Source organism: Macrotis lagotis, chromosome 3, assembly GCF_037893015.1.
Source record: "Macrotis lagotis isolate mMagLag1 chromosome 3, bilby.v1.9.chrom.fasta, whole genome shotgun sequence".
Taxonomy (NCBI): Eukaryota; Metazoa; Chordata; class Mammalia; order Peramelemorphia; family Peramelidae; genus Macrotis; species Macrotis lagotis.
In genome coordinates this window covers 92,066,804-92,094,600 of record NC_133660.1, presented here as the reverse complement: position 1 = coordinate 92,094,600, position 27,797 = coordinate 92,066,804, and the positions used below count along the sequence as shown (strand labels likewise).

Here is a 27,797-nt window from a genome sequence, read left to right as displayed (position 1 = left end):
ATCAACTTAATGTCCCTAGGTCCAAGTTCTATACCCCTCCCTCAAGTTTAAAGTTTGTATTGATGTGTTTCATTTTTACATTAAAAACAATTTGATCATATACTCTCTTTACCAATGAGAGATCTCTTAGATAATATAAAACAAGCAAAACTAATATTGTGATTCATCTGAAAGTACATGGGTCATTCCTCATCTTTATTTTTACATTTAAATATGTGTATACATATATATATATATATATATATATTTAAACATCTCTCTGCATATATATATATATGTATATTTAAACAGAAATCTATTTTCTTTGTCTCCCTTCTACCTATCTGAAATCCCTTCTAGTTCTACTTCAAAGATTCTATGATCTTCTGTTTAAAGGAGAGATAGGCATTGGACCTATGATTTCATTGATGCTGTTAAGTCCCAGATGAGGAAATTCCCTTTGGCAGTGCAGGTTGGCACCGTCTCTGCAACTTGTCTTATAGAGTTGCTAAGTCACTTTAGAGGTTCTTCACAGGAATTGGTAATAGAGCTTGTAAACAAAGAAGGACTAATGTGAAATGAAACAAGACAAGCATAAAGATTGAACATCAAATTTTAATCTTGGACACTTGGATCCATCTCCCCCAAATCGTTCACATGGAAAGGCCAGAAAAATTGTCCTTGTATCATTGCTGCACTGTTGCATAACAAATTCTTGTTTCAAAACTTCACTACTGTCTTCAAAAAAGTTGATAGAAAAGTCATACAATACATTATCTAACAGAACTATTAAGAGATGGAATCTTAACTGACTTTACACCATGAAAACTATTCACAGAGGTACTTAGTCACATAGCTTAGGATATGGAGAAAACAGACAGGTAGAAAAAAGAATTTTAACCTGTAGTAGTCTTTTTGCCTTTTTTAAAATCTTATTTTATAAAATGTGCTAATTTCCCCAAATAAAAATATTATGACACATTGGTGTCAACTTATATGTTTATGAAAGCTGACAACAGCTTTTTCCTAGCTAACGTTCATTTCACAAAACCTTTATATATTACATGAATATCCAAGTAAACTATTTTAAAAATATTTAAAACACAGGAACAGAATATACAGTGTTTCATTAAAAATGATGAATTTAGGAATGGTTTTATTCTCAATTCTTGCTCTAGATTTTTAAGACCATTGCACTTCTCAACACCTCAAGAAGTCTTTCTTGAAAATTACATTTCTTTATCTTCCCAGCTGAAATTCTTAAGAGTAAAAAAATTAAATTAAAAGGCATTTTTCATTAGAAAACCATGGCAATGCTGTCATTCACAATCATGAGATTCCCACCCCCCCACCTTGTTATGTTTTTGGATCTATCCCAATCCTTTACATTTTATGACAAGCATCAAAAGAAGAGCAACAGAGAAGACCACTGATATCAAATCAAAGAGAGAGAGAAAGAGATGGCTAGCCGGATCCTTGCCAGGATCATAAGGTGTAGGTGCATTTGCTGATGCTGAGGCTTGTTGAGGCCCTAACAGAACATAAGGGTATCACTGAGCCCAGGTGTCACATTGGCCAAGTGGGCAGATGATAAAGGTGCATTCTCACAGATGACACAGGTTAGTGGATAATGGTCACCTCACCTTGCAACAGAGTTCACTCAGAGATGGGGTCAGCAGTGACTTTGGGGTGGAGGGAATACTGTTCATATTATTGCCCCTAAAGAGGGCCAGTCTGAGTGAGTGCAAACCAGCCACGGTAGGAAATCACACACACACACACACACACACACACACACACACACACACACACACACGCCATGCACCATTTATATTACTGTGGGAATTCAGTAATACATGCAAGACAGTGAGGGGAAGGAGAGAATCCCAATGGATTAAAATTTCCATGGTTGAAAACTTAGTCAACTTTTTTCACAGTGTCTTAACAGCCTTTTGTATTTTTTTTTTACTTTAACACAACCAAACCACCACTACTACTGCTCAACCATATTTTTAACATCTTCTGGTCATGCAGATCACTTGGGGGGGGGGGGGGAAGGCAAATTACATTTCATAGCCATTGTCAGACAGCAAGTATGGATTTAATTTTACTTAATTTCCAACCCAAGGGACTGCTAATCTTATAAAGCCAAGTAAGTACATTTTGTACTTGTGTTCCCAGGGCTTATCCCATAGAACGCACTTAATAAACATCTTTCAATTCATTCATTCATTCATTTGATATCCCATTGGATTGGGTTCTACTCCTACTTCTGCTTTGGGACCTTAAGAAAAGTCACTCCTCTCCCTCAGTTTCCTTATCTGTTAAGTGGGAGAAAAGGATCCTATGAGATGAGTCCTAAGGTCCCTGTCTGCTCTTAACATTCTATGATTCTACAAATGTGCTTTGATAACGCTTTGTGTCTGAGTGTTGTGCTTAAGCCTCCTTCACAGTTCCCTGATTATAACTCCTATTCTGTGAACATACCTCACCCACAGAATTAGACTGAAAACTTGCATGGAAAACTTTCCAGAGCAAATGAGACTGAGCAGGGATCTTTTTCCTTCTCTCTACATCCTTGTTGGTGTGGCTTCGGTTGTAGTTCTTCAGTCCTTCAGGAATATTACATTGTTTGAGATGTGATTGTCATTTGAGAAAGGGGAGAAAGACAAAGGAGAGAACCATTATTTCTGTCTTAGGATACAAAATGCAGTATTGGGAGTTAATCAATTCAATAATACACTATCATTATCACAATCTTACAACACTGACCCCTTTTCAAAAAGACAAGTTACAATCTGCCACACACAAGTTGAAGAGGAAACAACTCAAGAAAGGAAATGTACCCTCTGTCCAAAAGAATCACCTGCTCATCAGGAGAGAATCCAGCTTCTCCTTAGGTATCATTTCATAAATTAATAATCTGTTAAATCATAATCCCAAGGATTTATCTATAACAAGAAGAATTCAAGTTTAAAAAAATCAAATAAATTAGTTACAGCCTTGTAAACAATTGTCCATTTTCGTTACAGATTTAAAAAAAAATACGTTTGTTTTGTAGAAGAAATCAGAGGCACATATCACACATCAGAATCCAAAGGGAGAAGGCCCCAAATAAAGCCACCATCATCTCCAGCTGATGCTGCAACTGTGCTCGCCATGGGATGCGACAGATCTATTAGTCTGTTTCTATCCTTGACCATCTGAAACTGGGTGACTGTGCTCATTTTTTTTTCCATTTGTGCTCTTTCACTGGGTCATGGGGTTTGAAGCTTTCTAAATACAAAGTTACATCTCTTCTCAGATGTTTTCCACAAAGCTCCCTGGGAAAAGGCCAGTCTTCCCATTGCGCTGTAGGGTGCCCTTAAACCAACCGTCTTCTCGTTTCTTGTGGACAAAGACGATGTCTCCTTCTTTGAGTTCTAGCTCTGCCTCGCTCTGAGGAGGATAAGAAACCACCACTCGGTGCCTGCAAGAGACAGGGAGACATTGTCATCAAAGCTTTCTTCAGAGCAGGGATGCTTGAAAATTGGAGACTCCAAGAAATCTTTGAACAAGAAGTGGGGAATGAAACTCCTCTTTCTTTGAACAGGTCAAGTTTTAACTGGAACCAGTCTTTTTTTTAAAAAAAATTATTTTATTTTTATTTATGTATTTATCTATTTCATTCATTCATTCAAACTGGAACCACTCTTGAGGGGCTTCAAACATGCCCCGTGTCTGCCATGGAGTCTGCTGTGTCTACTGCTTCATGGGTTGGGGCAACCTACTTGAATGGAACTAGACTTCTACCATCTTTCAGCCAAGCAGCATGGATGCCATGAACTTGATAGATCTTGATGGTCAGCCAATTAAAGGAGACTATCCCCATCCCCAGTAGTGGTTACAGCAGGTTCCATGTCAAACTGGGCATGCTCAAAGTCCTTCAAGGCCAGCTCCTTTTAAGGGAAGCCAGGGCACTACCTCAAAAATAATTTCACCCTTCTGTATCTGATGCTAAAAGAATAAAGGCAAGGTTCACATGTCCCCAGCAGACCACCTCCAATAGCTGAAACTGCTTCTCTGTTTGTTGGTACAACATACACAAGAACCTTGCCCTCTTCCTCCCAATCTGTTCTGGAGGAAATAGAGGAGCCAAGGGAGTCAGGAATGAAGTGGCTGGCCTGAATGCCAGTCTCTTTGCCATTCTCACCTTATCGTTCTTTCCCATAATATTTTTACCCCTTTTACCTTATGAAAAAATGTTTCTTACTTGCCTTCTCTTTGTCACACAAAATCTGCATCAATGTATATTTGTCCCACATTATTGCTAAGAGGAAGTAAGGGGGGATGAATTGAGTTTGTTTGGGGGTTTTTTTTACCTTTTTTTCCTCCAAGACAGAAAATAAGTTTATATTCTCATAGATACTACTCACTTGAGGTGTATGCTATAGCCCAAGAAAAGACAAGCAGAGTTAACTCCAACTTTCTGGCTTTGTCCTAGCACTATCATGCCTTTAAGAAAGGAAATCTTTTAAAATAGAAGCTGGTTGGGAATAGAATTGTTTCACTCTTTTTACCTGTGACCTCAGCAGCACAAGGACAAAATCATAGTAGACACTTAAATAAAATGCTTGTTGATTGACTAAGAAACCTGTTTTGTTTTTAAGAGGACTTGCATTCCATCAATCTGCATCAATTAAAATCATAGTTCAGTTGAAGAAAGGATTACCTCGGGAGCATCAAACCAAACTGCCTATTTAAAAAGATCTCAGGATAAGGACAAGATGCTCAGAAGTACATGCAAAAATTTTGAACCTAGAGTATGAAAAAGGTCTCAAGAATCAGCATTATAATTCGATTTACTCCATGGGCCCAAAAAAATTGAGCAAAGAGGTAGGATAAAAGAATAGAAAAAGACCTTGATCTGTGAACTCAAGAACTGAGATGGAATTCTGATACCCCGACCCATGTGACACTAGTCAATTCACTTTATCTCTCTGGGCCTCAATATTTTTCATTTGTAAAATATCTGTATTCATCATTAAAGCTCAACAAAATGGCACATCTTTATGATACCTAAACTTTAGCTAAACCATTTAAAATGAAAAGAGTTACCTCAGAGCTAAACATCTATTATTTTGCTTTGAATTATAGATTTAGAGCTATAAGAGAGACAATCTCTTAAGATGAGTGAGGAAACTGAGGGCCCAGAGAGAGAGAGAAAGTGACTTATCTAATGTCATAAATCCCCACCAACTCTATCAATGGCATGATGCTTACTGAAAGTTAATTATTTATGGGGGTTTGGATGGTATGGGAGAGGACAAAAGCAACAAAAAACAAACTAGTCATAAAGAGGGAACCAACCTCTAATAGCTTCCTCCCTTTATTTTCTCCAAAGCTGTAAAATACCATCAGTAACTTAGGAACTGGATGATGACAGAAGTGTGTGTGTGTGTGTGTGTGTGTGTGTGTGTGTCTGTATGTGTGTGTGTCTGTATGTGTGTGTGTGTGTGTGTGTGTGTGTCTGACTAAAAAAGGGTAAGAAGGATCCTTCTTAAGTTTTGCTTGGAACAACAACAACAAAAAAAAAAAACCTTTGAACCATTCCACAGCATGCCAAGAAAATATCTTTTGATTTCCTTAGCTATTTTCAGTTTTAAGAATTTATTTCTAATTACAGAATAATGAAATCATTAAAAAATTATAAAAACTGGAAAAGACTATAGAGATTATCTAGTCCAACTCCCAATCTAAAAAGGATAGTAGAAATCTTATACTCAGATATGTGTGTTTATTTGTTAAGTAGAATTTTTAGCAACTCTTAACAAAAATGAAGAAAAAATCAGAAAAGTACCCCTCCCAAAACTACCAAAATTCATAAGCATTTTCCTTTATAGATTCTAAGTATCTATAAACACTGTGGCAACATGAGGGAGTGTTAACAGAACCGGGCATGGGATAAGAGGACCTGGTACTGCCTGTTACTTGATGGGTGATACGAGGCTAGGCTTCTCTTCCTGGGCTTCTTTCTCTTTCCTGCTTTAAAAAATTATGAGGTTGGGCTGGATGAGCTTAAGGTCTCTAGACGCTAATGTTTTCAGACTTAAATACCAGGACTAATGACTTGATGTTGCCTGTTCAAATAGAGGTAGATGGCGAGAACCTGGGGACTATTTAGCAGAACTATTTAGCAGATTGAAAAATGGTATTCTGAAGAAAAGACTGAACTGGAATCATTTGTCCTGGGAAAGAGAAAGTCGAGGGGCTGGTTACTAAATAAGCATACCTTGTATTTATATAATCTTTATAGTTCTAAAGATTTTTCACATGCATTTTCTCAGTTAATGCCCATAAGAAGCCCATTAAAACAGGTAGTACAAGTTTAATTCTTCCCTCTTTTACAAATAAGGAATCTTAAGCACAGAAGTTAAGTGAATTACACAAGGTGATATAACTAATAAGTGATACAGCTAAGACTCAAACCTTGGTTTGACTGATGCACTATCTTGTTTGACAAAAGATGATCAAGAATTATAAAAAGAGAGGTAACTATTTGCTTCTGTAGAGGACAGGTCAGGAGAAAAGGAAATAAGTTGTTAAGCCACAACAAAAAGATTGTTATGAGAGGGCGTCTAGTAGCAAAGGGGTAGGAGGGCTGACCTTGGGTCAGAGTGGAACCTGGGTTCAAGTCCTATCTCAGACTCTTACTTAACTATAGAATCATGGATAGTAAATCACTACATCTCATTGCCCTTGATAACTCTCTAAGATGATGGAAGAATGGAATTTCCATGCTAGAATGGAATTTCCATGCTAAAAATTCCCCCAACATTGATAAAATCATAGGTGTGGACCAAAAAAGAAGAATTAAATATTAGACCAGAACATTTAGGTTGTGGAATCTCTTTTCTGGGGGTCTTTAAAAGTGGGACAATCGCATGTTTCTGGTAGCATGGAGGCACGGTTCTTTTGAAAGCAGAGAAACGATCATCTCAAGACTTTTCCAATCCTATGATTCTTATATCTAAAAAATCTTGGAAGGAAGGCAGTTACAAGTGTCATTTGAGCTGAGGTAACAATAACGAACAAAGTCTTGCCTATTTGAAAAAAAAAAAGAAGTATGTGTAACTACTCAGATCATATTAAGCTTTAAATGTTTATTCAGTTTATCCCCAATCTCTCCTCCTAAGCTGCTTGCTCTACAGTTTGAACAGAAAAAAAAAACTGTCCTCTTAAACAAGTGAAGTTTATTAGATCGATATTTTCATTTAATAATATGCACCAAAGTCAATTTGTCAAATTTTGTTTTAGAAATAGAACTGCAGCTGGGCTAAGGACAGAGCCTTCCTGCCAAGTCCCTACTGGGAATAAATTTCATTTTTAAGTTATAAGCCTCTTGGGGTGGGAATGGGAAAGCATGGGTCTAATGGAAACTTTGACAGAGCCTTCATCATTTATCATGACTACCAGGTGTAGCCATAACACCCTTGCCTTAGAAAGTGTCCTGTGAGCATGGCTCATAGGCGGCTCAGCTCTTGGACTCTGGCCTTGGGAAAATTGGTTTGCATAGAGAATTCCATCACAGAGTGAGACAGGAACAAATAACTGGAAGTAACTAGAAGGTACTGTCTTGGGAAATGAAGGGTTCTGCTTTTGGTTTTTTTGGCAGGCTGGTTGTTTGCAGACTGACAACCAGCTGTGTGGGCACAGCTGCATAGACCTTTCACATTCTTCCTGTCCTCGTCTTGCCTCATGCTAATAATCTTTGCACGTTTCAAGAGAATTGACCTCTTTTTAAGATGGCAGATTACAAGGCTTCCACAGAGTAGAAAATCAGAAACCAACACATTATTTGGTGATGAATAATAGTTATTGATCCTCACTAGTTTCCCAAATTCATCTATCTACATAGACAATGGCAATATATTTTTTACTTTAAAGAGTTTGCTTGACTGTTCCTCAGACGTCACCAGAGCACAGTCCCACGATGGCTTTGAAATAGTGTCTCATGAAGAAATAAATGTCTTCTGACAATCCTGAATTGATCTTTCCATGGTTTGGGCTAAACCTTTCTAGTTTTCAGTTAAAATGATTTATAGACATTTCCCTCGCTGGCATAATAATCTTATTCCTTCCTGGAAGGATATCCCTTTCCCCTCTCATTACTATTTTCACAGATTGGCAACCATAGGTTTGTGAATATTCATCTTCTCTGCAGGTCCACACACTTTTCTTTTTTTTCCTTCATTCAGAGCATACCAAAGAAGCCCCCCACCCAGCTCCCGGGAAGTCCCCAAGCCTGTCATTTCTTATCGGCTCACTCTGTAACCATTTACTGTTTTGGCCAGTTACCAAGGCAATCTGATATGCAATTAAGCATTTCCCTGGCAATGCCGTACTAACTCACTTTATGGCCTGCTCCAAGTCCAAGTAAATCATGTCCATTGCTGCTCCCAGTCATTTCATTGTCACTACCTCCAAGAAATTACTTGCACTGGTTAAGCATGACTGCCTCTCAGTAAATCTATCTCTACCCAATTTGTACATTCCCAAAGATTCTAACTTAATTCCTCATTAAAGACACAGGTTCTTTCCGAATTTAAGAGGTAGGCATGGAGGGAGTTTGGGATTTGTTAGAAGATCTCTTTGAAAGATACGTGTGTGTGTGTGTGTGTGTGTGTGTGTGTGTATGGTGACCCTTTAGATAGCCTATTATTTTATAGAGAGGAAATTGGTAAAAACACATTTTTCTTCCTCTTTCCCTTGTTCTGCAGAATTTCATTTCAGCTTTCCTTCCTTTCAACTCTAAATTACTTCTTCTCAGTCCCTCTTTAAAAAGTCCAAATGTCCAGGGTATCTCTTCTATGCTTTCATCAGTTTTCCATTTTTCTGCCTTTGAGATACAGAACAGATTCAGGTCTCTTTCCTCAGACTCCTTAGCAAACACAAAGGAATCCTTCTGTTACTCAGAGCATTCCCAGCTGACACCAATATCCTCCAAGGTTCATCTGTTCTTATTGTGAGATCTCTTAAGTCTTTACATCTTATGCCTGCCTCTATTCATTGACTGAGTGACCTCCTTTAATCATTTCCTTTTTTACCTTGCTTTATGGGATGAGTTTGGGAACCTAGGAGGAAATGTGAGATCCTTCCTCATTATCCTTTTGTCTAGTTATCTATTCATCCAGTGTAGCATGGTGGGAAAAGTTGAGATCAGCAGAGGTCTGGGCTGGAATTCCACTAATAACTGAGGGATCTTTGCTCAAGTCCCCCTCCTCTCTGAGGTTCAGTTTCACCATGGGTAAAATAAAGATAATCATAACTTTAACTTCACAGGTTTGGCCATGAGAAAAGTTTTTTGTAAACTATATTCTATATACTATATAGATGTGGGAAATGTGTATTTGGGTGAACACATCACACAATACAGAAACATAGAATTTACATATACATGCTGATAAACATACATATATTGTATACATACAGATAAATATGAGAGACACACAGAGAGAAAGAAAAAAGAGACAAAGAAAGAGATGAGAGAGAGAGGGAGGGAGGGAGGGAGGGAGGGAGAGAGAGAGAGAGAGGGAGGGAGGGAGGGAGGGAGGGAGGGAGAGAGAGAGAGAGAGAGAGAGAGAGAGAGAGAGAAAAGAAAAGCCAAGAGAGAGAACTCTGACAGAGACAGAGTGACAGAGAGAGGAGGAGAGAGGAGAGAGGAAAGAGAAAAGAGAGACAAAGACAGAGAGAAAGAAGAGAGAGAGACAGAGACAGAGAGAGAAGAGAGAAAGAAGAGAACAGGAGAGAAAACCAAGAAAGAAGATACTAAGAGAGAAGAGAGAGAAGACAGTGACAGTGACAGAGAGAGAGAGAGAGGAGAGAAGGAAGAAAGAGAAAAGAGGGAAGAGGGAAGAGAGAGGAGAGAGAAGAGAGTAAGAGAGAGAGAGGAGAGAGGGGAGACAATGAGAGAAGAGAAAAATGAGAGACAGGAGAGAGGGGAGAGTGAGAGACAGGAGAGAGGGGAGAGTGAGAGAGGGAAGAGAGAGAGGAGAGAGAAAAGAAAGTGAGAGGGGGGTGAGAGGGAAAAGAATGAGAGTGAAAGAGGAGAGGGAAGGGAGAAAGAGAAAAGAGAGACAAAGATAAGAGAGAGAAAAGAGTAAGAGAGAAGTGAGAGAAGACAGAGACAGTGTCAGAGGGAGAGAAGAGAAGAAAGAGAGGAGAGGGGAGAGAGAAAAGAGTGTGAGAGAGAAAGACAGGGGAAAAGAATGAGAGAGAGACAGAGACAGATAGACAGACAGACAGAGGGGGTGGAAAGAGAGGGGGAGAGAGAGGGAGAGAAACAGCGAGTGAATGGGGGAGGGGCGAGAGACAGACAGACACACAGTATGTAAAGTGAATCATATAGAACATTGGACATGGAGTCAGAAAGACTTGAGTTTGAATTTCCCTTTAGACACTTTAGTAGCTGTGACTTCGAGGAAATGTATTACACTCTCTGAGCCTTTGTTTTCCTCCAGGCTTCTTTTGAAATAATGTTTGAGAACTTTAAAATGCTAGATATGTCAGTTATTATGACCACATGTATTTTTCTTTTATTTTACTAGGAATTAGACAGTGATCTGTAATTCTATCTAATTTAGTATTCCATAATTTGCTGAAATAATGATTATTGATAAACATATTGATGATTCTGAGGTCCTGGCATATCATAGATTCAGTTCCAAGGTTTCAGGGTAATAGAATCTTAGATCTAGAGCTAGAAGGGGTCTTGGAAATGATCTAATGCAACCTCCTTCAATCTGTAAGACCTGGTTTTGAATCCACATTCTCTGACTTGGAATTCAGTGTTCTTTTCAGTGAACTATACACTGAAAATTGTAAATAACTCCTGAATAATCATGCCAATCTTGATTTTAGTCTTTACTTGGTTTAAGGGTCTAAAGGGTCTAAACTCAGAAAGAGCTGCATTCAAATCCAGCCTCAGGCACTTCTTATGTGACCCTGGGTAAGTTAAGTCACTTAACTTCTGACTGCACAATAAAATGGAGCCACTGAAGAAGGAAATAGCAAACTCCTCCAGTGTTTTTGCCAATGGGTCAGGAAGGGTCAGATGTGACTGAAATGACTGAACAACAATAAATTTTTTCCTCTGAAAAAAATTGAAGATCATATGGTTCCACATAATATCCTCTGTTTACCAGAATGGCCCAACCCCAACCAGTTTATAAGGTTTCTTTTTTCTCTGTATTTTCCCTGTTGTCCCAGGTGTTGTTATTATTCAGTAGGGTAGAGCTGAGTGCTCTACTAAAGCCCATTATCATCATCACTTGAATCAAGTTTGAAAAGTTACTTATTAAAGCAATATTATTCAAAGAACCTCCACTGAATGAAAGCAATTTTTAAAGAGATGCTGGGCAGAAATTTTCCCTAATGTTCCCTTTGCCACTTGCAGAAAAGGAAATAGTCATAATAAAAATTTTGCCCATGGATTAAATTGGACCATCTGTTAAATAATTAAATTATCTATGTGTCTCATCTGATGGGCCTCCCAATCTCCCTAAAACCCAATGCCTATCTGAGTAACAGATTTCTACATCTTAGCACACTGAAACAGCAGGGACTTGATGTTAGGCATGAGTTGGTGAGAGAGGAAACAGGATGAAATGTAGGCAGTGCAGAGATCCAGGACATCTGGCAACAAGAAAAGGAAACAGAGAAGGGGAATGGGAAAAGAATTTGTGCTTGAGCCACTTGGAATCCAAAGGAGATTTCTGGGCAGGGTGATACACCACCTAAAACATGCACAAAAATACAGAGGAAAGAAGCAATGCCTTCAGGTTGTCAAAGACACAGCAGGGACCAAAGCCCAGGACTGAAACCAAGATGAGCTCCCCATTACCAATGGGAATGTTGACAAGAAGTGGTTGGTTCAGGGATGGGAGGCAGAAGGGATGAGAGAAGTGAAAAGTTGGGGTAGACTTGCACTGAAGCTCATTAAAAGCATTAGAAATGAGGGAAATAGGCAACATTTTTTTGCTTGCTGGGAAAGAACAATTTAGAAGATAATGTTTCTTTTTGACTGTCATTTTCACAAGGTTAGACATACCAAGCTCCCAACACATGGCTCATTCTGAACACCATCAACAACACTGTCCCCCCTGTCAATCACTGCCCCTACTTAGCAAGTCACACAGACTGTTGGTCCCCCCCCCCCCCACCGCCAGAGTTCTTTTCTGCAGATTTATGCTCCTGAACTGGGGGTGGGTGTGGATATAAAATAACTGTGATCAGTTGTCAGATTCAGCCCAAATTCACCTATGTGTTCCTTCAATTCTCTGATCCATCATCACTATGAAGCTGGGTGTCCTTGAACATACATACACAGAGTGAAATTATGTTTTTGACTATACACACACACATACACACACACATATATTTGCACACTTAAAAGGCAGTGGATGGAGCACTACATCTGTAGTTAGAAAGACAGGCTCAGGAATTTACTAATTGTATGACTGGGCAAGGCTTGTATTATTTAACACTGTGCCTCAGTTTCTTCATCTGTAAATGCCATCAGCTATAATTTTACTCATATGCATATTGTGACACTTAAAAAGTTTGAGAAACAGACTCTGGGTAATTAATCACTTTAGTAATAATGATAAAAGAAAGAACTGCTCTTGGTTTCCTCAGGGAAGAGTGGGTGATTCTGAGGGTGGTAATCAACTCTGATTGTTAACAATTAATGAGAGAAAATGAACATGACAATAAAAGGTGAGCTATATTCCAATGAGGGTCTTGGAGTATGTGACACTGAGCACCCAAATCTGGGCCAGAGATACATCCATTTCCGTATCACCTGTGGGACAAAAGGGAGAATCCACATTTTCCCCAGACTGGTCAGAGTAAACACAATGAGCAGGAATCCACCCATTTGACTAAATTTAGAATTTCTTTTTACTGTCTTTTATTAGATCTTAGGGAGGTTAAGTAGTTTTTGCCCAAGATTCCCCACACTGGGTGACTTCTGGATGAGAAGCAGAAAAGGGAAAAACTTTGGTCCTAATCCAATAATTATTAATATGAGAGCAATAATCATTTCTCTCAATACTTATCATCTGACAGTAGATATTATACTTAGTATGAGGCTGATTTACTTTCTTCCTTCTTTCTTTCCTATTTCTCTCTCTCTTCCTTTCTTTTCCTTTCCTTTTTTCTTTCTCCCTTCCTTCTTTCTTCTTTCTCTCTTGTTTCTTTCCTTTTTCTTTTTTTCTCCCTTTCTCTTCCTTTCTTCCTTCCTTCTTTCTTTTTCTATTTTACTTTTTTCTCCCTTTCTTCTTTGCTTTTTCTTTCTCTTCCTCTCTTCTCCCTTCCTTCTTTCCTTTTTCTTTCCTCTCTTCCTTCCTTTCTTTCTCCCTTCCCTCTTTCTTTCTCTTCCTTCTTCTCCCTTCCTTCTATGCTTTCTCCCTTCCTTCTTCCCTCTCTTCTCCCTTTCTCTCTTCCTTTCTTGTCCCTTCCTTCTTTCCTTTTTCTCTCTTCCTTCATCTTTGTGGAACCCCCAGCCTGGAGCACAATGTCTGATGCCCAAAGAGCATTTAATGATCTTTTTTTGATTGATTGATATCCTCAAGTGTAAAATGAAGAAGTGGGACCAAATGAGGTCCCTTCTCACACTAACCTATGATCTTATAACACCTGGCACCTCACAGGGTAGCCTCTAAGACCAGAGGAGATACTGAACATGAAGTGTTTGGTAAACCTCAATGTACTATGCATTATCAACTAGGTGGGGAAACCTGAGTTCAAATCTTGCCTCAGACACTTATTAGCTATGTGACCTGAACAAGTTTTGGCTCTGTTTCCTCAACTGTAAAATGAGTTGAAGAAGGAAAAAGCAAACTATTCCAGTATCTTTACCAAGAAAATAGAATCACTCATAACCAAAAAATGACTGGATAACAGCAATAAATTTGCAAATACATGCATACATATATATATCATAAAAAATTTTGCTATAGAAATGTTACTATCATAACTTAAATTATAATTTGAACCAATAAAAGAGGAATACTGAATCCCCACAGGTGAATTCTATACATATGAGGAATGTGTGCCTTAGGGGGGAAAAAAAGTAGGTACTACGGAAACAAAAATTTCACAAGGCAACTCAACAGATGACAGTTCAACATATGGTGAGTGTATTTATGTTCCAGTAAATGCTGTGCCTATTTTCAGGGTATTGGAGAAGGCTGGTTTTTTTTCCCCCGTAGGCAAAAACAATATTTCATTTTGGAGTTTCTACGTCCTTAGTGTAGATGATATTTGTCTTACTAAAAATAATTCATCTCCTAACATACTCTGGTGCAACTAGTGGCTATGTCAAGAGACAGTGCCCGTTCCTGTAGCTATTAATCAAGCCCAGAGTGGCCCCAACAGTCTTCATTTTCTTCTGAGTGTCATTGAACTGAATCACTGGGTCAGGAGGAGATAAAATTCTCTGGGAAACCATGGCAAGTTAGCCACATGCTTCTGGCAGAGGAATAATTGAAATGGAATGTTCTAGGTTGGCAAAAGACTTCATCTGTTTCTTAACCAGTAGGTAGTGACGCAAACCACCACTGAGCTCCTCACACCCCGGACAAAGTGATGGGTAATAATCTCCAATGGATATGGTACTTTGGGGCTTACAAAGCACAACTGTCAATTTATTTTGTTTGATTTTTGTACATTTGTTTTAAAAGGTTTTGTTTTTATTCTAGTGAGGGGGAAAGGTAGAAGGGAAAGAAAATAAAATCTTGCTAATTGAAAAAAAATGGACAAAACAAAATAAAAAAACAAACCACATTTTTTTATTAGCCGCTAGAAGCAACTAATGGAATAGTGAATAGAGCAGGCTGGTAGTTCAGATACTTATCAAATGAGCAAGTTGCTTACCTGCCTGCCTCAGTTTCCCCAACTGTAAAACTGGGACAATAGTCGCACCTCCTCCCCAGGGTTGTTGAGAGGTTCATCAGGCATCAGTGCCTGGCAAATACCAAGTGGATGCTTGACAAATATTTATTCTCTCTCTATGGGAGGAGCCCCTACAACTCACCTTTCACAGACAACAGGCCTGGACTCATTCAGGACAGGGCCTAAGGAGGAGCAGGGCTGCCGTGGTGGGGGAGCGATGGGGACACTGGCATCCAGGGAGCTTGTCTTCCTGTGAAGTATCTCTAGGATGGCCAATTTGGGATTGTCCCCATCCACGGGACAGGACCCAGCCCTTCCATGGCTGCCTCCCAGGGGGAGCTCGGGCCCCACGGCCCCTTGGAGGGCCAGCTCCGCTGGGCCCTGCTCCACTTCCAGTGTTGGGGAGGCTGGAGGAGAAGCGCGAGGTTTCCGTTTGGCGGAGGCACCAGAAAGCAACTTCAAGAGACCTTTCCTTTCCTTCTGTAACAGACAGACATGTTAGCGTTAGTCTGGCACTATGTTTGCTATTAAAATCAAAGCACCGAGGATAATAGATTGAGGGCAGCTAACTGGCAAAGTTAAGTTCAAATTCCTCCAACACTTCCTAGCTGTGTGACCCTGGGCAAGTACCTTAACCCTGTTTGCCTCAGTTTCCTCATCTGTAAAGTGAACTGGAGAAGAAAATGGTAAACTATTCTAGTATCTTTGTCAAGGAAATTCCAAATTGGGGGGTAGCTAGGTAGACAGAGCACCAGCCCTGCAGTCAGGAGGACCTGTGTTCAAATCTGGTCTCAGACACTTACTAATTACCTAGTTGTGTGACCTGGGCAAGTCAGTGAACCCCAATGCCTTGCAAAAAATAAGAATAAAAAAAAATGAAAACTTCCAAATGGGGTCAAGAAAAGTTGGACAGGACTGAAAGAAATGAACAACAACAAAAAATATAAATTGAGAGCTGGAAAAGACCTCAGAGGTCATTTGGTCCAATTCCTTTCTTTTCCTAGATGAGGAAAATTAGGCCTGAGTTTAAGTGACTTGCCAAAGGTCAGATGGGCAGTGACAAAGTTGAGATTTGAACCTAGGTCCTCTCTGACTCCATTTCTACCTCTTTCCACCATAGTACTCTGGCTTGCAGGGTTTGCTACTCTCCTTCTCTAGTTCCCATTCCCTGTACATGTATGTTTGTTATTTATTTGCCTCTGATCTCCCTCCCTCCCTAAACATTTAGTTTAGCTAGTTATTCATTATAAGCTTCTTCCTTAATTTAAGCATTATTCACTAAGTTAGCTGTAAAATTTCACATTGGTTTGCATGTATCTGATCATAGTTGTACTGTTTACTTCTTATTTGGCCTTTTAGGGAATATGTAAATGTGAATCTGAAAATTTCAGTCTTTCTGAATTTAATTTAAATAATTTCTCTAGTGTATGGAAAAATGATTAATCAATGTTTGGTAACTGATCTAAAATATTATCAGTTCTGGATAATATTAATTTGCCATAGATGTTTAAAACATTCTATTAAGTTTTCTCCATTTGTCTATCAGATCTGATTTCTTAAACACTCCATCCAATGTTCATTATATTCCTTAATATGGAAGAGGAGAGGAAAAATGAAAACCAGTCACTGTTGTAGTATTCATTATAATTTGGTGAGGTTGGAGGTAAATATTTTTAGGTTATAAGAGGGTTTCTTTTGTCCAAACTCAGTCTATTTATTATCACTAAGGGATACCTGACAGTTTGCTATTATTACTAAGCTTGAATAATATAGAACTTGGACTTCATCATTCACAGACACTGACCCTGATCAGGGAAGTGTCAAACCAGAACAGGCTTTTTCAAGGTCATTGCCTGGATTATGTTATTTATGAATTTTTTTAAATATTCACAATAACAAAATTAAATATGTAAACAAAATATTAAAATAAACTGGCAGGATTAAAATTAATGAATAAAATGAAAAGCAATAAAACAACTTTCATTTTCTAAGTGTCTTTTTTTTTTTGCAAGGCAAATGAGGTTAAGTGGCTTGGCCAAGGCCACACAGCTAGGTAATTATCAAGTGTCTGAGACTGGATTTGAACCCAGGTACTCCTGACTCCAGGGCTGGTGCTTTATCCACTGCACCACCTAGCCGCCCCTCTAAGTGTCTTTAATTAGGGAACTGACCATCAGAACCATCTCAGGAGCCCAGAGCTGTTTTGAGATGTGGCTCCTTGTATGTCTGTCTTAAATTACATTAGGGATGGGAGGGGTCAGGCCTTACCATCTGTCACTTCCACAGCCACTGGCCTGATGTGTGAATTCAGTAACAGCTCAATTTGCTTATGCTGAATGGACAATTAACTAGCCTAAATATTCAGAGAGAGGGTTCTTCCCTCTCTCCCTCTACCCCCCAGACCAGGAGAGAAGAGATCCACCCATCTTTTATGTTAAAAGGTAATGCTAGCAAAGTCAGGTCACCTTTTCTGCCAAAGCCTCTCTTGAGAACCTGTTCTTAGGGTCTATGGGACTTAAAATAGGTGCTGGGAAGACACACATGTAAGAGTGGTCTCTACTTCAAAGCCCACTCACCTTAGCAGTTTCCCACCACTCACCTGAGGGTCTTCCTCTCCTGGATTGATTTTTTTTTCTTTTTAATGGGTCAAACTGCGCCCTGGGAATGACCTGAGCTTAAAAAAGTCAAGATTTTGTCCCAATCTATCTTTTGCACTGGATCCAGATGGCTCAGAGTAAAAAGTGAGACTGGTAACTTTGTACAATCCTCCCTCACTTAAATCCAATCCACTTGCAAGTTTGGCATTACCTTCCTGATGTCACAGTCCTCTTTAAGACCCAAGGACAAACAACAACACATGGGAAGACAGTCAACCCCTAGCCCCAATTGCCCCCAGCCCTCCTTTTGTGTTCATCAGGAAACTCATACCTCTACTTCTCTTACAAGCTCAGTCCTGCATGTTGGATGAAAAACCCAGGGACTAAGAAGAGGGATGGCTTGGTGCACTTTCAATGATTAAACAAATTATGCCTGGCTTCCTTTAATGACTTCTAAGGGGACCTGTTATATTGAAGGGCCACATAGGATGAAACACATCACAGACAACATGTGGTCCTTGTTCTCAAGGGCCCAGGCTCTTAACTCTGCATTAGCAGAGCAACATCTCTGCTTTGCAAAGATGGTTTTAGAAATGTGGGTATTTATAATCCATTAAATGACTAAGGTGCATTTTTAGTTTGGGGTGTGTGTGTGTGTTTGTGTGTGTGTGTGTTTTCCCACTAAACCCAAGACTAGAAAATGTAAACAGGAACTGAATTTTAAAAGACTGATCTCTGTTCAAAGCAAAAGCTAAATTCTTAGATCACTATCCTTGAGAAAGAGGACAAATCTTTTTTAATGAGTCCTCCTAATTCCAGTTCCTCTGTGGATTTCCCAGGAAATTATTTCTAGATGAAATAATGTTTTTTTCTTTCCAGGCAAGTTTTTTCTTCAGGGGATTTAATAGTGTGACTGGAATCTTGAAAAGCGCTATTAAGGACAGAAACCAGCAATCAAGCAGGAAGTATCTTTTTAAATGCATTAAAGAAAAATATTGAAAATCAATACAGCCAACTTTGAATTAGCTGGGAGGAAAAGGGCAGTATGAAAATGAAGTCGGCCCCTCCAAACCTCTCATTTTACCAAGTCCTTGGTTCCTCCTTCCCAATCCAAATTGTTAACATAAGTGTTAGTAACAATGGCATTCTGCAGCACTGATGATTTCTTATTTCCTTGTTTTCAAGCAAGGAGAAACTAGAAGGCAGAAATCCAGGGCTATTTATTGCTGTTTCCAGATTGAATAACTGATCACCAATCAAAAATTCTCAAATTTGTGTGAAGAATGTAACCAATTAAATTCTATTTAATGGGGGTCTTGGAGTTAGGAGTACCTGGGTTCAAATCCGGTCTCAGACACTTAATAATTACCTAGCTGTGTGGCCTTGGGCAAGCCACTTAACCCCATTTGCCTTGCAAAAAAAAAAAAACCTAAAAAAAAAAAATTCAAATCAACTACAAAGGAACTGTGAAGGAAGTTGCTATTTACCTATAGAGAAAGAACTGATAAACAGAATTATGCATAATATGGTGTTTTATATATATTTTATATATATATATATAAAATATATATACACACACACCACGTGTATGTGCATACATACACATATACTCATATATCTGTGACAAAATGCTGATCTTCTCTGGGGTGGACTGGAGAAGGAGGAGGAAGATGGTTTGAAACTTAAAATGTAACAAAAAAAATTTTTTTAATTACCAAAAAAATCCCCCAAACCATTCCCCCCTTTGTTCCTTCCCTAATTTTTTAAAAGTCAAGTCTTTTAAAAATATTATTTATTTTTCAACAATCTTCAAACCTTGAGTTCTAAATTCTTCCCCAATCACTAAGAAGGCTATCAACCATAAGCCAAACTATGTATTAGTCCTATTTACAAAAAAAAAAAAAGCAAGAAATTGGCACTTAAAGAATTTACCAGTTTTGTCTCTGGATGTGTTAGTGTTAAGATGGATTTTTTAAAGCCTTTTTTAAGCCCTGGAAGACCCCCAAGAACAGCATCACAAGAGAAGGGAGAACTATGGTCAGCTTTTCCTCTTAACATAAAAGACTTGTCCCTTTTCTCAAGGATAATGATCTAAGAATTTAGAATTTGCTAAGTCTGAACAGCATTTTCTGATGTTGGATTTAGGGGGCAAAAAAACAAACCAAAAAAAGCATCATTAGGTCCATCCAGGTCCTAAGATTCCATTCTGAAGTATGTGCCCTTATCTGTTCAGCAAAGGCAGCTTTTCTAGAGACTATGCTGATGTGATAAACAGGAAAGGTCATCCTCATCCTCATAAAATTCAGATCATTAATACAAGTTCTTCTGAATGACAGCTGCTAGCAGGGTGTGGAGGGACAGTGATGACTTGGCAGCCTAGGTGGGCTTTCCTTAGGAGAATTAAAGGGGTAAAATATGCAATGGGGACAAGGGGCTTTCTTTAAATGGCAAGGACAAAGAACTAGGAGGACCGAAAAGCATCTGGTTAAACATGTCTCATGGAGAGATTCCAGTCCATAGAAGCTGCTACTGTGGAAGACCCAAGGAATTGTTCAAGGCTGGGCTTCCTTGGGTTTTCTGATGAGTTAGCAACAATAGGCTTTGAAATGCTTTTTTCAAAACCTCCGAATCAAAACTACAATAATAAATCTTCTTTTTAAAATATTCATATAGGATCTATATTTAACATGTAGAGGCTACATAAGATTGCTTTCAGGAAGGAGAAAAATGTAAAATTTAAAACCTAGCAAAAAAAAAAAATGGTTGTTGAAAACTATGTTCCACGTTGTTGGAAAAATAAATAAAATATTAAAAAATATTCATATAGTATGAAATATCAGTCTTGGGACTTAGCTTCATGCAATTAATTATAAACACCAAACCAATACTGATCTGCTTTATTCATAAACTCTCATGTTAACCTGGCAATTAAATATTAACTTTTTAGGAGACTGTGAGGTTTATATCCTCATAAACTACTGTTTACAAGTATACCTAACAATTTAAACAGACCCACGTACATTACCGAGGAACCAGATGGCTGAAAGTTCAATTGTGTCCTGGGGCTGATAGAAGCCAAACTATACTACTCATAGTATAGACTTATGAAATGTTCATTAGGAGTCGTCGAAATGATCCAATTTTGTTGTCCTTACTTCCTTTGTTTGAATTCACCCACCCCCACATCTTACTGCTCTCCAACATATAACACATACATGGATTTCTCATTCATAATATCATGCATGTTCAATGGCTATATATCCCAACACCACACACATACACATGGATTTCTCATACACATTATCATGTATGTTTTAGTACCATATTCCCCAACATACTATGCACACATTCACATGTGTGGAGTTATCAAAATAATATCATGTATGTTTAATTGCTATTTCCCCCCACATAAAACACATATGGATTTGTCATAATATCATCTGTTTATGCTCAAGTGCTATATTCGCCAACACACCACGCACATGGGTTTCTCATGCATATCATCATGTATAGTTAAGTGCTATATCCCCAACAAACAATATACATACATGCACACAGATTTCTCATACATATTATCATGTATGTTTAATGGCTATGTTCTCAAACATACCACACATGGATTTCTCATATTATCATGTATGTGAAGTGCTATTCCCCAATACAACATACACGTGGATTTCTTATTCATACTATCACATGTTTAACCACCATATCCCCCACATATGAATTTATCATATATAATCATGTGTGTTTAGCTGCTATATCCCCCATATATACACACGTGGATTTCTCATATATTATCACGTTTAACCACTATATCCCCATCTCACACACACTTACACACATGTAGATTTCTCACACAGTATCATATATGTTTAACGGCCAGTCCCCACACATCACACACATGTAGATTTCTTATGTCATCATGTGTGTTTAGCTGTTATATCCCCCACACATATGGATTTCTCACACATAGTATCATGTATGTTTAAGTGCTATATTCCCCAATCCACCCTTCAAGTAGAATACCAACTTCTAGAAGACAGGTTATTTTTTTTTTGCAAGGCAAATAGGGTTAAGTGGCTTGCCCAAGGCCACACAGCTAGGTAATTACTAAGTGTCTGAGACTGGATTTGAACCCAGGTACTCCTGACTCCAGGGCCAGTGCTTTATCCACTGCGCCACCTAGCCGCCCAAGACAGACTATTTTAAATAAACTTAAATAAATAATTGCTTGCTGGCTTGGGCTGGATGGCTCCAGGAGATTTACTTAACATTTAGACTCCCTTGGAGACCCTCCCCTTTGAAGATCACCTAGTCCACACTTCCTCTGTTCTGCTGATAGGAGGGTGAGAGCCCTTGCCAGCACTGGCAGGACCGCCCTGTAATGATCACTATAAATCTGGAGCACTTTCTCGAGGTGAAGATAAGGAGAATTGAGTGACACACACATGACAGCAAAGTTAGAACAGGAAGGGCCATGGATCCTCAGCCTTGCCTAAGGAGTAGTACAAAGGAGAGAGAGAGAGAGAGAGAGAGAGAGAGAGAGAGAGAGAGAGAGAGGAGGCAGGTCCCACCTTGCTGTCCTTGTCCGATCTGGGGGCTAGGCTGCTCCCTACCGCAGAGAGTGCATTCTCAGGTGAGGTGGGGGGCTCAGGGAGGGCGGCCCCTGGCCGGCCACTCAGCTCTGCTTCTAGGGCCGCAGCTGCCAAGCTGGGGGGGTTCCCGGGAGCGGCACAGGCCAGGGGCCCAGGTGGCTGGCCAAGGCTGGCAGCTGCGGTGGTAGCGGCCCCGTAGGTGGCAGAGTTGGTGATGACGGGAGGCAGAGGGTGCGGATGGGGCAGGCCCCCAGCTGCGGGGCCGAGGCCGACTGGAGTCTGGACCTGGATGGGTGTCACTGCGGCCGTGGGGCGTTCCTGGCTGTGAACAGCAACTAGGAGAGTGGGACGAAACACAGACCCAAACTTTAATATTCTAATAAACATCATAGAATAGAAGTTATAATTCTACATTAAGCAGGATGAATGGTTCCACTGTGACAGAATGGGCTAAAAGCTTCTATTCTGTCCCCATGTGCTGGGGGCTTCAGCAGGTTGTGTCTCAACTTGATACTAGGAAGAGCATTTCCAGTTAGAGGTCAGATGATCTTATCTGAAAACTGGCTCCGGCTGACCAATCAGTTCATTTTGCCATGTTCCTTGTTCACAGACATTGGGCTAGAGACATGTCTCTTTTCCTGATCTCAGGGAATCATACCTATTTGCTTCCCACCCCAGATTTGGAAAGTCTCTCATCTTTGACCCAGTTAGAAATCAGATCACCTAGTGTTCTGTTTCCTATTAATTAAATCATTAGATTAATTGTTTTTACTGTATAAATGTATATAATGTATAAAAATCAGTCTCTCCCTATATTTGGGGTCCAGACCTGAGCAGAGAAGGTCTTGGCTTGTTTTGTTAGGAAATTGCTATACATTGTTTAATAAATTGATAAGTTTGGAAGATCAAACCTTTGCTTCCTCCATCATTTCCTCTTTCTCTGGCTATAGCTTCTTCCTTCCGTCTCTGGGCTTCAAAGTAACTCTCAAATTTCTCATCTGATAGACAGTAAATGTGTGATCTTGGGCCAGTCCTTTCCCTTTTTACATCACATCAACTCTTTCAAAACACACTGGCATCCCTGTGTGGTACCAGGCAAATTCAGCCCTCTTTGACCAAGTCTTTAATGCTTTTAGGTAGAGTCAGTTTGCATCTGTGGAGGTGGCAGGAGTTTCCAAGCCTGTGAAATCATAGGTTTCTGATGTGCTACCTAACAAAATGCAAGGTTCTCTAGGTTTCTCTCTTCATCTTTTCAGTTGTTTTTAAAAGCTTCATTATTTACTCTAATACTTAGGCTTTTCAGAGACATTCAGAAGTTTTGTTTTGCCCAATTGATAGGATCCAGGACTCTAGGGGAGTGGTAGGGGATTCTATAGACTCAGGGAGTAGACAAAAGGAGAGGAGACCTTTGTCACTCATATGTCACATTCATGAGAGACAGTCTGACATCACAGATGGAGAGCTGGCCTTAGTGGTCAGTAAGACCTGGGTTCAAGTCCCTCTTCTGATTCATACTCTCTAGGTGACCCTGGGTAAATTACTTCTCTCTCTCTGTTACCATCCAAAGAAGGTACCAACCTTCTTTGAGAGTGTCCTCATTTGGGAATTCTCAGACAAAGGAAGTCACAGATTCAATCCCTGTCCCTGATGTTAGAATCATAAGATCACAGAATTTTAGGCTTGATAGCTGTTTCAAACAATCAATCAATCAATAAATAAATAAATATTGTATTAAATGCTAATTATATGACAGCATCATGCTAAGTTCTGGGGAATACAAAGTACCAAAAGTCCCCAGTCTTCTAGAAATTTACATTCTAATGGAACAGACAACATGTCAATAGATAAATGCATATGAAGTATATAGAGTAGATGGAAACTAACCGTTAAAAGGCAATATTTTTATCTTTGATATAGAATATATTATTTAAAATTTACAAATGAGATAATTGTAATGTACATAGCAGCATAGTAAAGTGGCTAGCACAGAATAGGAAGGTCACTGATAAATGCCTGCACTTCTCTTCTGTTCCCATTGTCTCCTGCCCTTAGAGGGGAAGACTCTAGCCTTTAGAAATCCTCCAATCTAATACCTCAATTTACAGATGACCCAGAGAGATGAAATGGCCTGCCCAACTGCACTAGTGGAATATAAATCAAGTTTCTGTATAGGTCAGGAGTGGTACTTAAAATTCAATAAGCCTAGGAACTTTTTAGGTTTGAATTAATTAAATGTTTGATCAAATATAGCAGGCTAATTTCTAAGCTGATAATTTTGTATGGCCTGCAAATGATGTTATAGATAAAAAAGGATCCCCCATCACGAGAGCCAGAGTTAGCAATTCATCAGAAGCTTAGCCCTGATGCTGGGGTTGAAACAAAGATGCCTGGGTCCTGCCCACAGCTGTTCTGCTCTCTCTAGGGTCTTGGGTCTGTCTGTCAGTCTGATACAAATGGATGTCCACCTAGCATGAGTACAAGTGAGGCAAGATGGAAATACATTTGACTGGCTTGTCTTTGTCTCCACCTCCTCATGTGATTCATGACTTAAAGGAGGCCCAGCCTTTTCTAAAGGTCAGAGATGGGGGGAGAGGGAGATGATGGAGCCCCTTGTAATTCTCCCTTCACCTGTACGGACAGCATTGCGAGCTTGATTGACAGTCATTTGTCTGATGATGGGCAGCAGAACCTTGGCCTGAGGACTCGTCTGCAGGTGGCCCGCTGACACCTCTACTGCGGGCACTGCGTTAGAACTCCCCACCACGCCATTCCCCTGGAGTTTCTGGGAAGACCCTGTTGCAGTGGAGGGACTGACCATGGTCACCACTCGACCCGACTGGCCAGCAGTAGACATAGACACTTTAGCCTGGGAAGCACTTGTCACAGATCTGTCAAAATAGAGAAATAGAATTTTAATAGTGAGGACAGGGAAATAATGTTGAAGAAGGTCTGCTTGCATAAAAAACTGCTAACAGAATCATCTTGATTTATTCAACTCAATAAACATTTATCAAGCATCTACTATGAGCCAGGCACTAGGGTGAGAGCTGGGATAGAGAGACAATAAACCTGTCTTCAAAAAGCTTACATTCTACTGAGAGGAAACAAGTATAGAGTTTAGTAAATATAACCTACATAGAATAAATACATACATAGCATATTGTGTATTTATGATATATATAGCAAATATATAGTATTACATCTAAGCTCTAGTAACTATGTAATATAAATGCCATAAAGCTATACTAATATGTGTAATAGTTAATATATAATACTATATTTATATAACAAATAGTAAATATATACTATATTTATATAACATACAGCAAATAATACTATATTTATATACTATATAGTGAATATATAATACAATATTTATACAATATCAGTAAATGTATAATACTATATATAATACTCAGTAAATTTTATTATATTTATGTGATGTTTTGATGCTGTTTGTCCTTCATTCTTGAAGAGCATGACACTGGAAGACCATTGAGGGAGAGGGGGCTAGCCTCACTTTCTTCTCTGGAGCCATCTGTGTCCAGTGTCCAGATATGAATCAGGACAACTGGAGCTGACCCTGGATGCAAGGCAATCAGTGTTAAGTAACTTGCTTAAGGAGACACAACTAGTAATTGGCCAGATTCAAACTCAGATCCTCCTGACTCCAAGGCCAGTGCTCTAATCACTGCATCACTTAGCTGTTCTATTATATTTAAATAACATCCAGTAAATATATAATATTAATCAAAGTTCTAGAATGCACAGTTACCTTCCAGGTAACTATTCAGAATAAAAAGGAAGAGAAAAAGGAAGAGGAGGAGGATTTAAGGAAGAGTTAGGAAAAGAGACAAGAGGAAAAGGAGGAGGAGAGTGAATAATCCCAGGATTATTTCTATCCAAATACCAAAGGAAACAATAAGAAGAATAGGATGAAGAATAACCAATTTAAAGACTGCCTTAGAATTTTCAAGATTCATTTTCTCATTCATTGGAGGCAAGTTCCATCATTAACCCCATTTTGAAGATGAGGACACTAGGTACAACAGTCAGCCATAGATAGTAATAATCAGGTGGGACATTTCAACCCAGGCTCTTCCAGGCCCCTCTCCAACTCACTAAACCTGCCTATTCTATTCCCTCATGACCCACCCATATTATGTGCTAAGGCTCCCCATCACTAATAAGAACACAACAATTTCTATTTGATATGTGAAGAATTCTTTGATTTAATCAGTACTGCATCCTGTAGTGCAAAGTGCTTGACTTTGTTTCAAGAAGACCCAAGTACAAATCCTGCCTCAAATACTTGGTAGTTGTGTGATCCCGGCAGATCCCTTTTGCATGCCTTAAAGCAATAGCTACTATGAAGTTTTATATATAATATTAAGTTAATTAAGTCAATATGGAGTATTAATACTTAATATTAACTTAATAATTATCAATAGTTATTAATAAATAACATGATAAATATAAGTAAAACTAAAAATACATTAACTCAAAACACATTATATATTAATTATACTTTATGTGTTACAATTTGATATAATGCAATACATTAAATTGATACATTATATGTAATAAATAAAATTATGCATATATTATAATTATATAAAATATAATAATATATTAAGTAAATATATTATATTAATATATTACCATGTGCTAATTTTAATGAACTAGTTAATATATAATATTATATTAATATCTATTAAGCTACTCTTAGTGCCAACTACTATTATTATTATTATTGTTATTATTATTATTATTATTACTCCTTTAATTCAGGCTGACTACAATCCTCCATTGTCCTAGTATATGGTGCTGTTGCCAAAATATAATCACCCTGGTAGCCGGGGTTATGAAGTTTTCTTATGTAAAGAATCTGATCGGCGGATGACAGACATGCGGAGTGTTATCATTCTATATTCCCTTCCATGAAACTCTATGATGATACAAAACATTCTCCAAACAAAACATCTAAGGAGGACTTTTCAGGTCTGGAACACTTTCCCCATTCACCTCCACCTTTTATCTTTCCTAATTTCCTTCAAGACTCAGCTCAAACCCCATCTTCTGGAAGGGGTCTTTCTTGGTCTTCATTTCCTCTTTCTCTCCTCCCCATCCTGTTCTCTCCCATTTATACTCTTCATAATGTGGAGGTATGAAAGTGTTTAAATGTTGTTGCCACCCTTAGAATTTGGACTCTTTGACAGCAGGGACCACTCAATAGCTGGAAGATTCTAAGTTCTTCATAAAAGTAGTTGCCTGACTCATCAGGCTGTAGAAGAGTCCTTTCAGCTTAGTGGGACTTGTCAGTTTATCCTCCTCTAGCATAAAACCATGGTCACATCCAAGATGAGACACATTAGACTATGTCTTTAGTGGATGATAAAAATGATAGAATAGAACAATTCATTTTTACTGAATAATGGTGACCTTGAGTCACTTTGTGATTTTGAAGCATATTCTGACCCAAAGAAAGATTAAATCACTAAATCATTTTTCGCTTAGGAACTATAATGACTCAAAAAATTACAGTGATTCACTGATTCCTGTATAACAAGTCCAAACTTCTCTGTCTGTTTTCATAATTTTTCTCTACACATCCAGGCTGGAATTCTTATCTGTGTATGGTATCTCCCCTGATAAGAGTCTAAGCTCCTTGAGGGCAGGGATGATTTCA

At 38.9% G+C, this 27,797-nt stretch overlaps 1 protein-coding gene across 3 annotated transcripts in view; it reads right to left on the bottom strand.

The window, feature by feature from the left end:
* Positions 1-576: 576 nt before the first annotated feature.
* Positions 577-27,797, bottom strand: part of SH3RF1 (SH3 domain containing ring finger 1) — a 205,021-nt gene continuing 177,800 nt past the window's right edge. For all 3 annotated transcript variants that reach the window (XM_074228990.1, XM_074228992.1, XM_074228991.1), the window contains 4 exons: positions 24,737-24,996; positions 22,088-22,443; positions 15,056-15,393; positions 577-3,448 (listed from right to left, as the gene is read on the bottom strand). In XM_074228990.1, the coding sequence (XP_074085091.1) occupies positions 3,280-3,448; positions 15,056-15,393; positions 22,088-22,443; positions 24,737-24,996 (1,123 nt within the window). In that variant the 3' untranslated portion in view covers positions 577-3,279. The remainder of the gene's footprint in view (positions 3,449-15,055; positions 15,394-22,087; positions 22,444-24,736; positions 24,997-27,797) is intronic.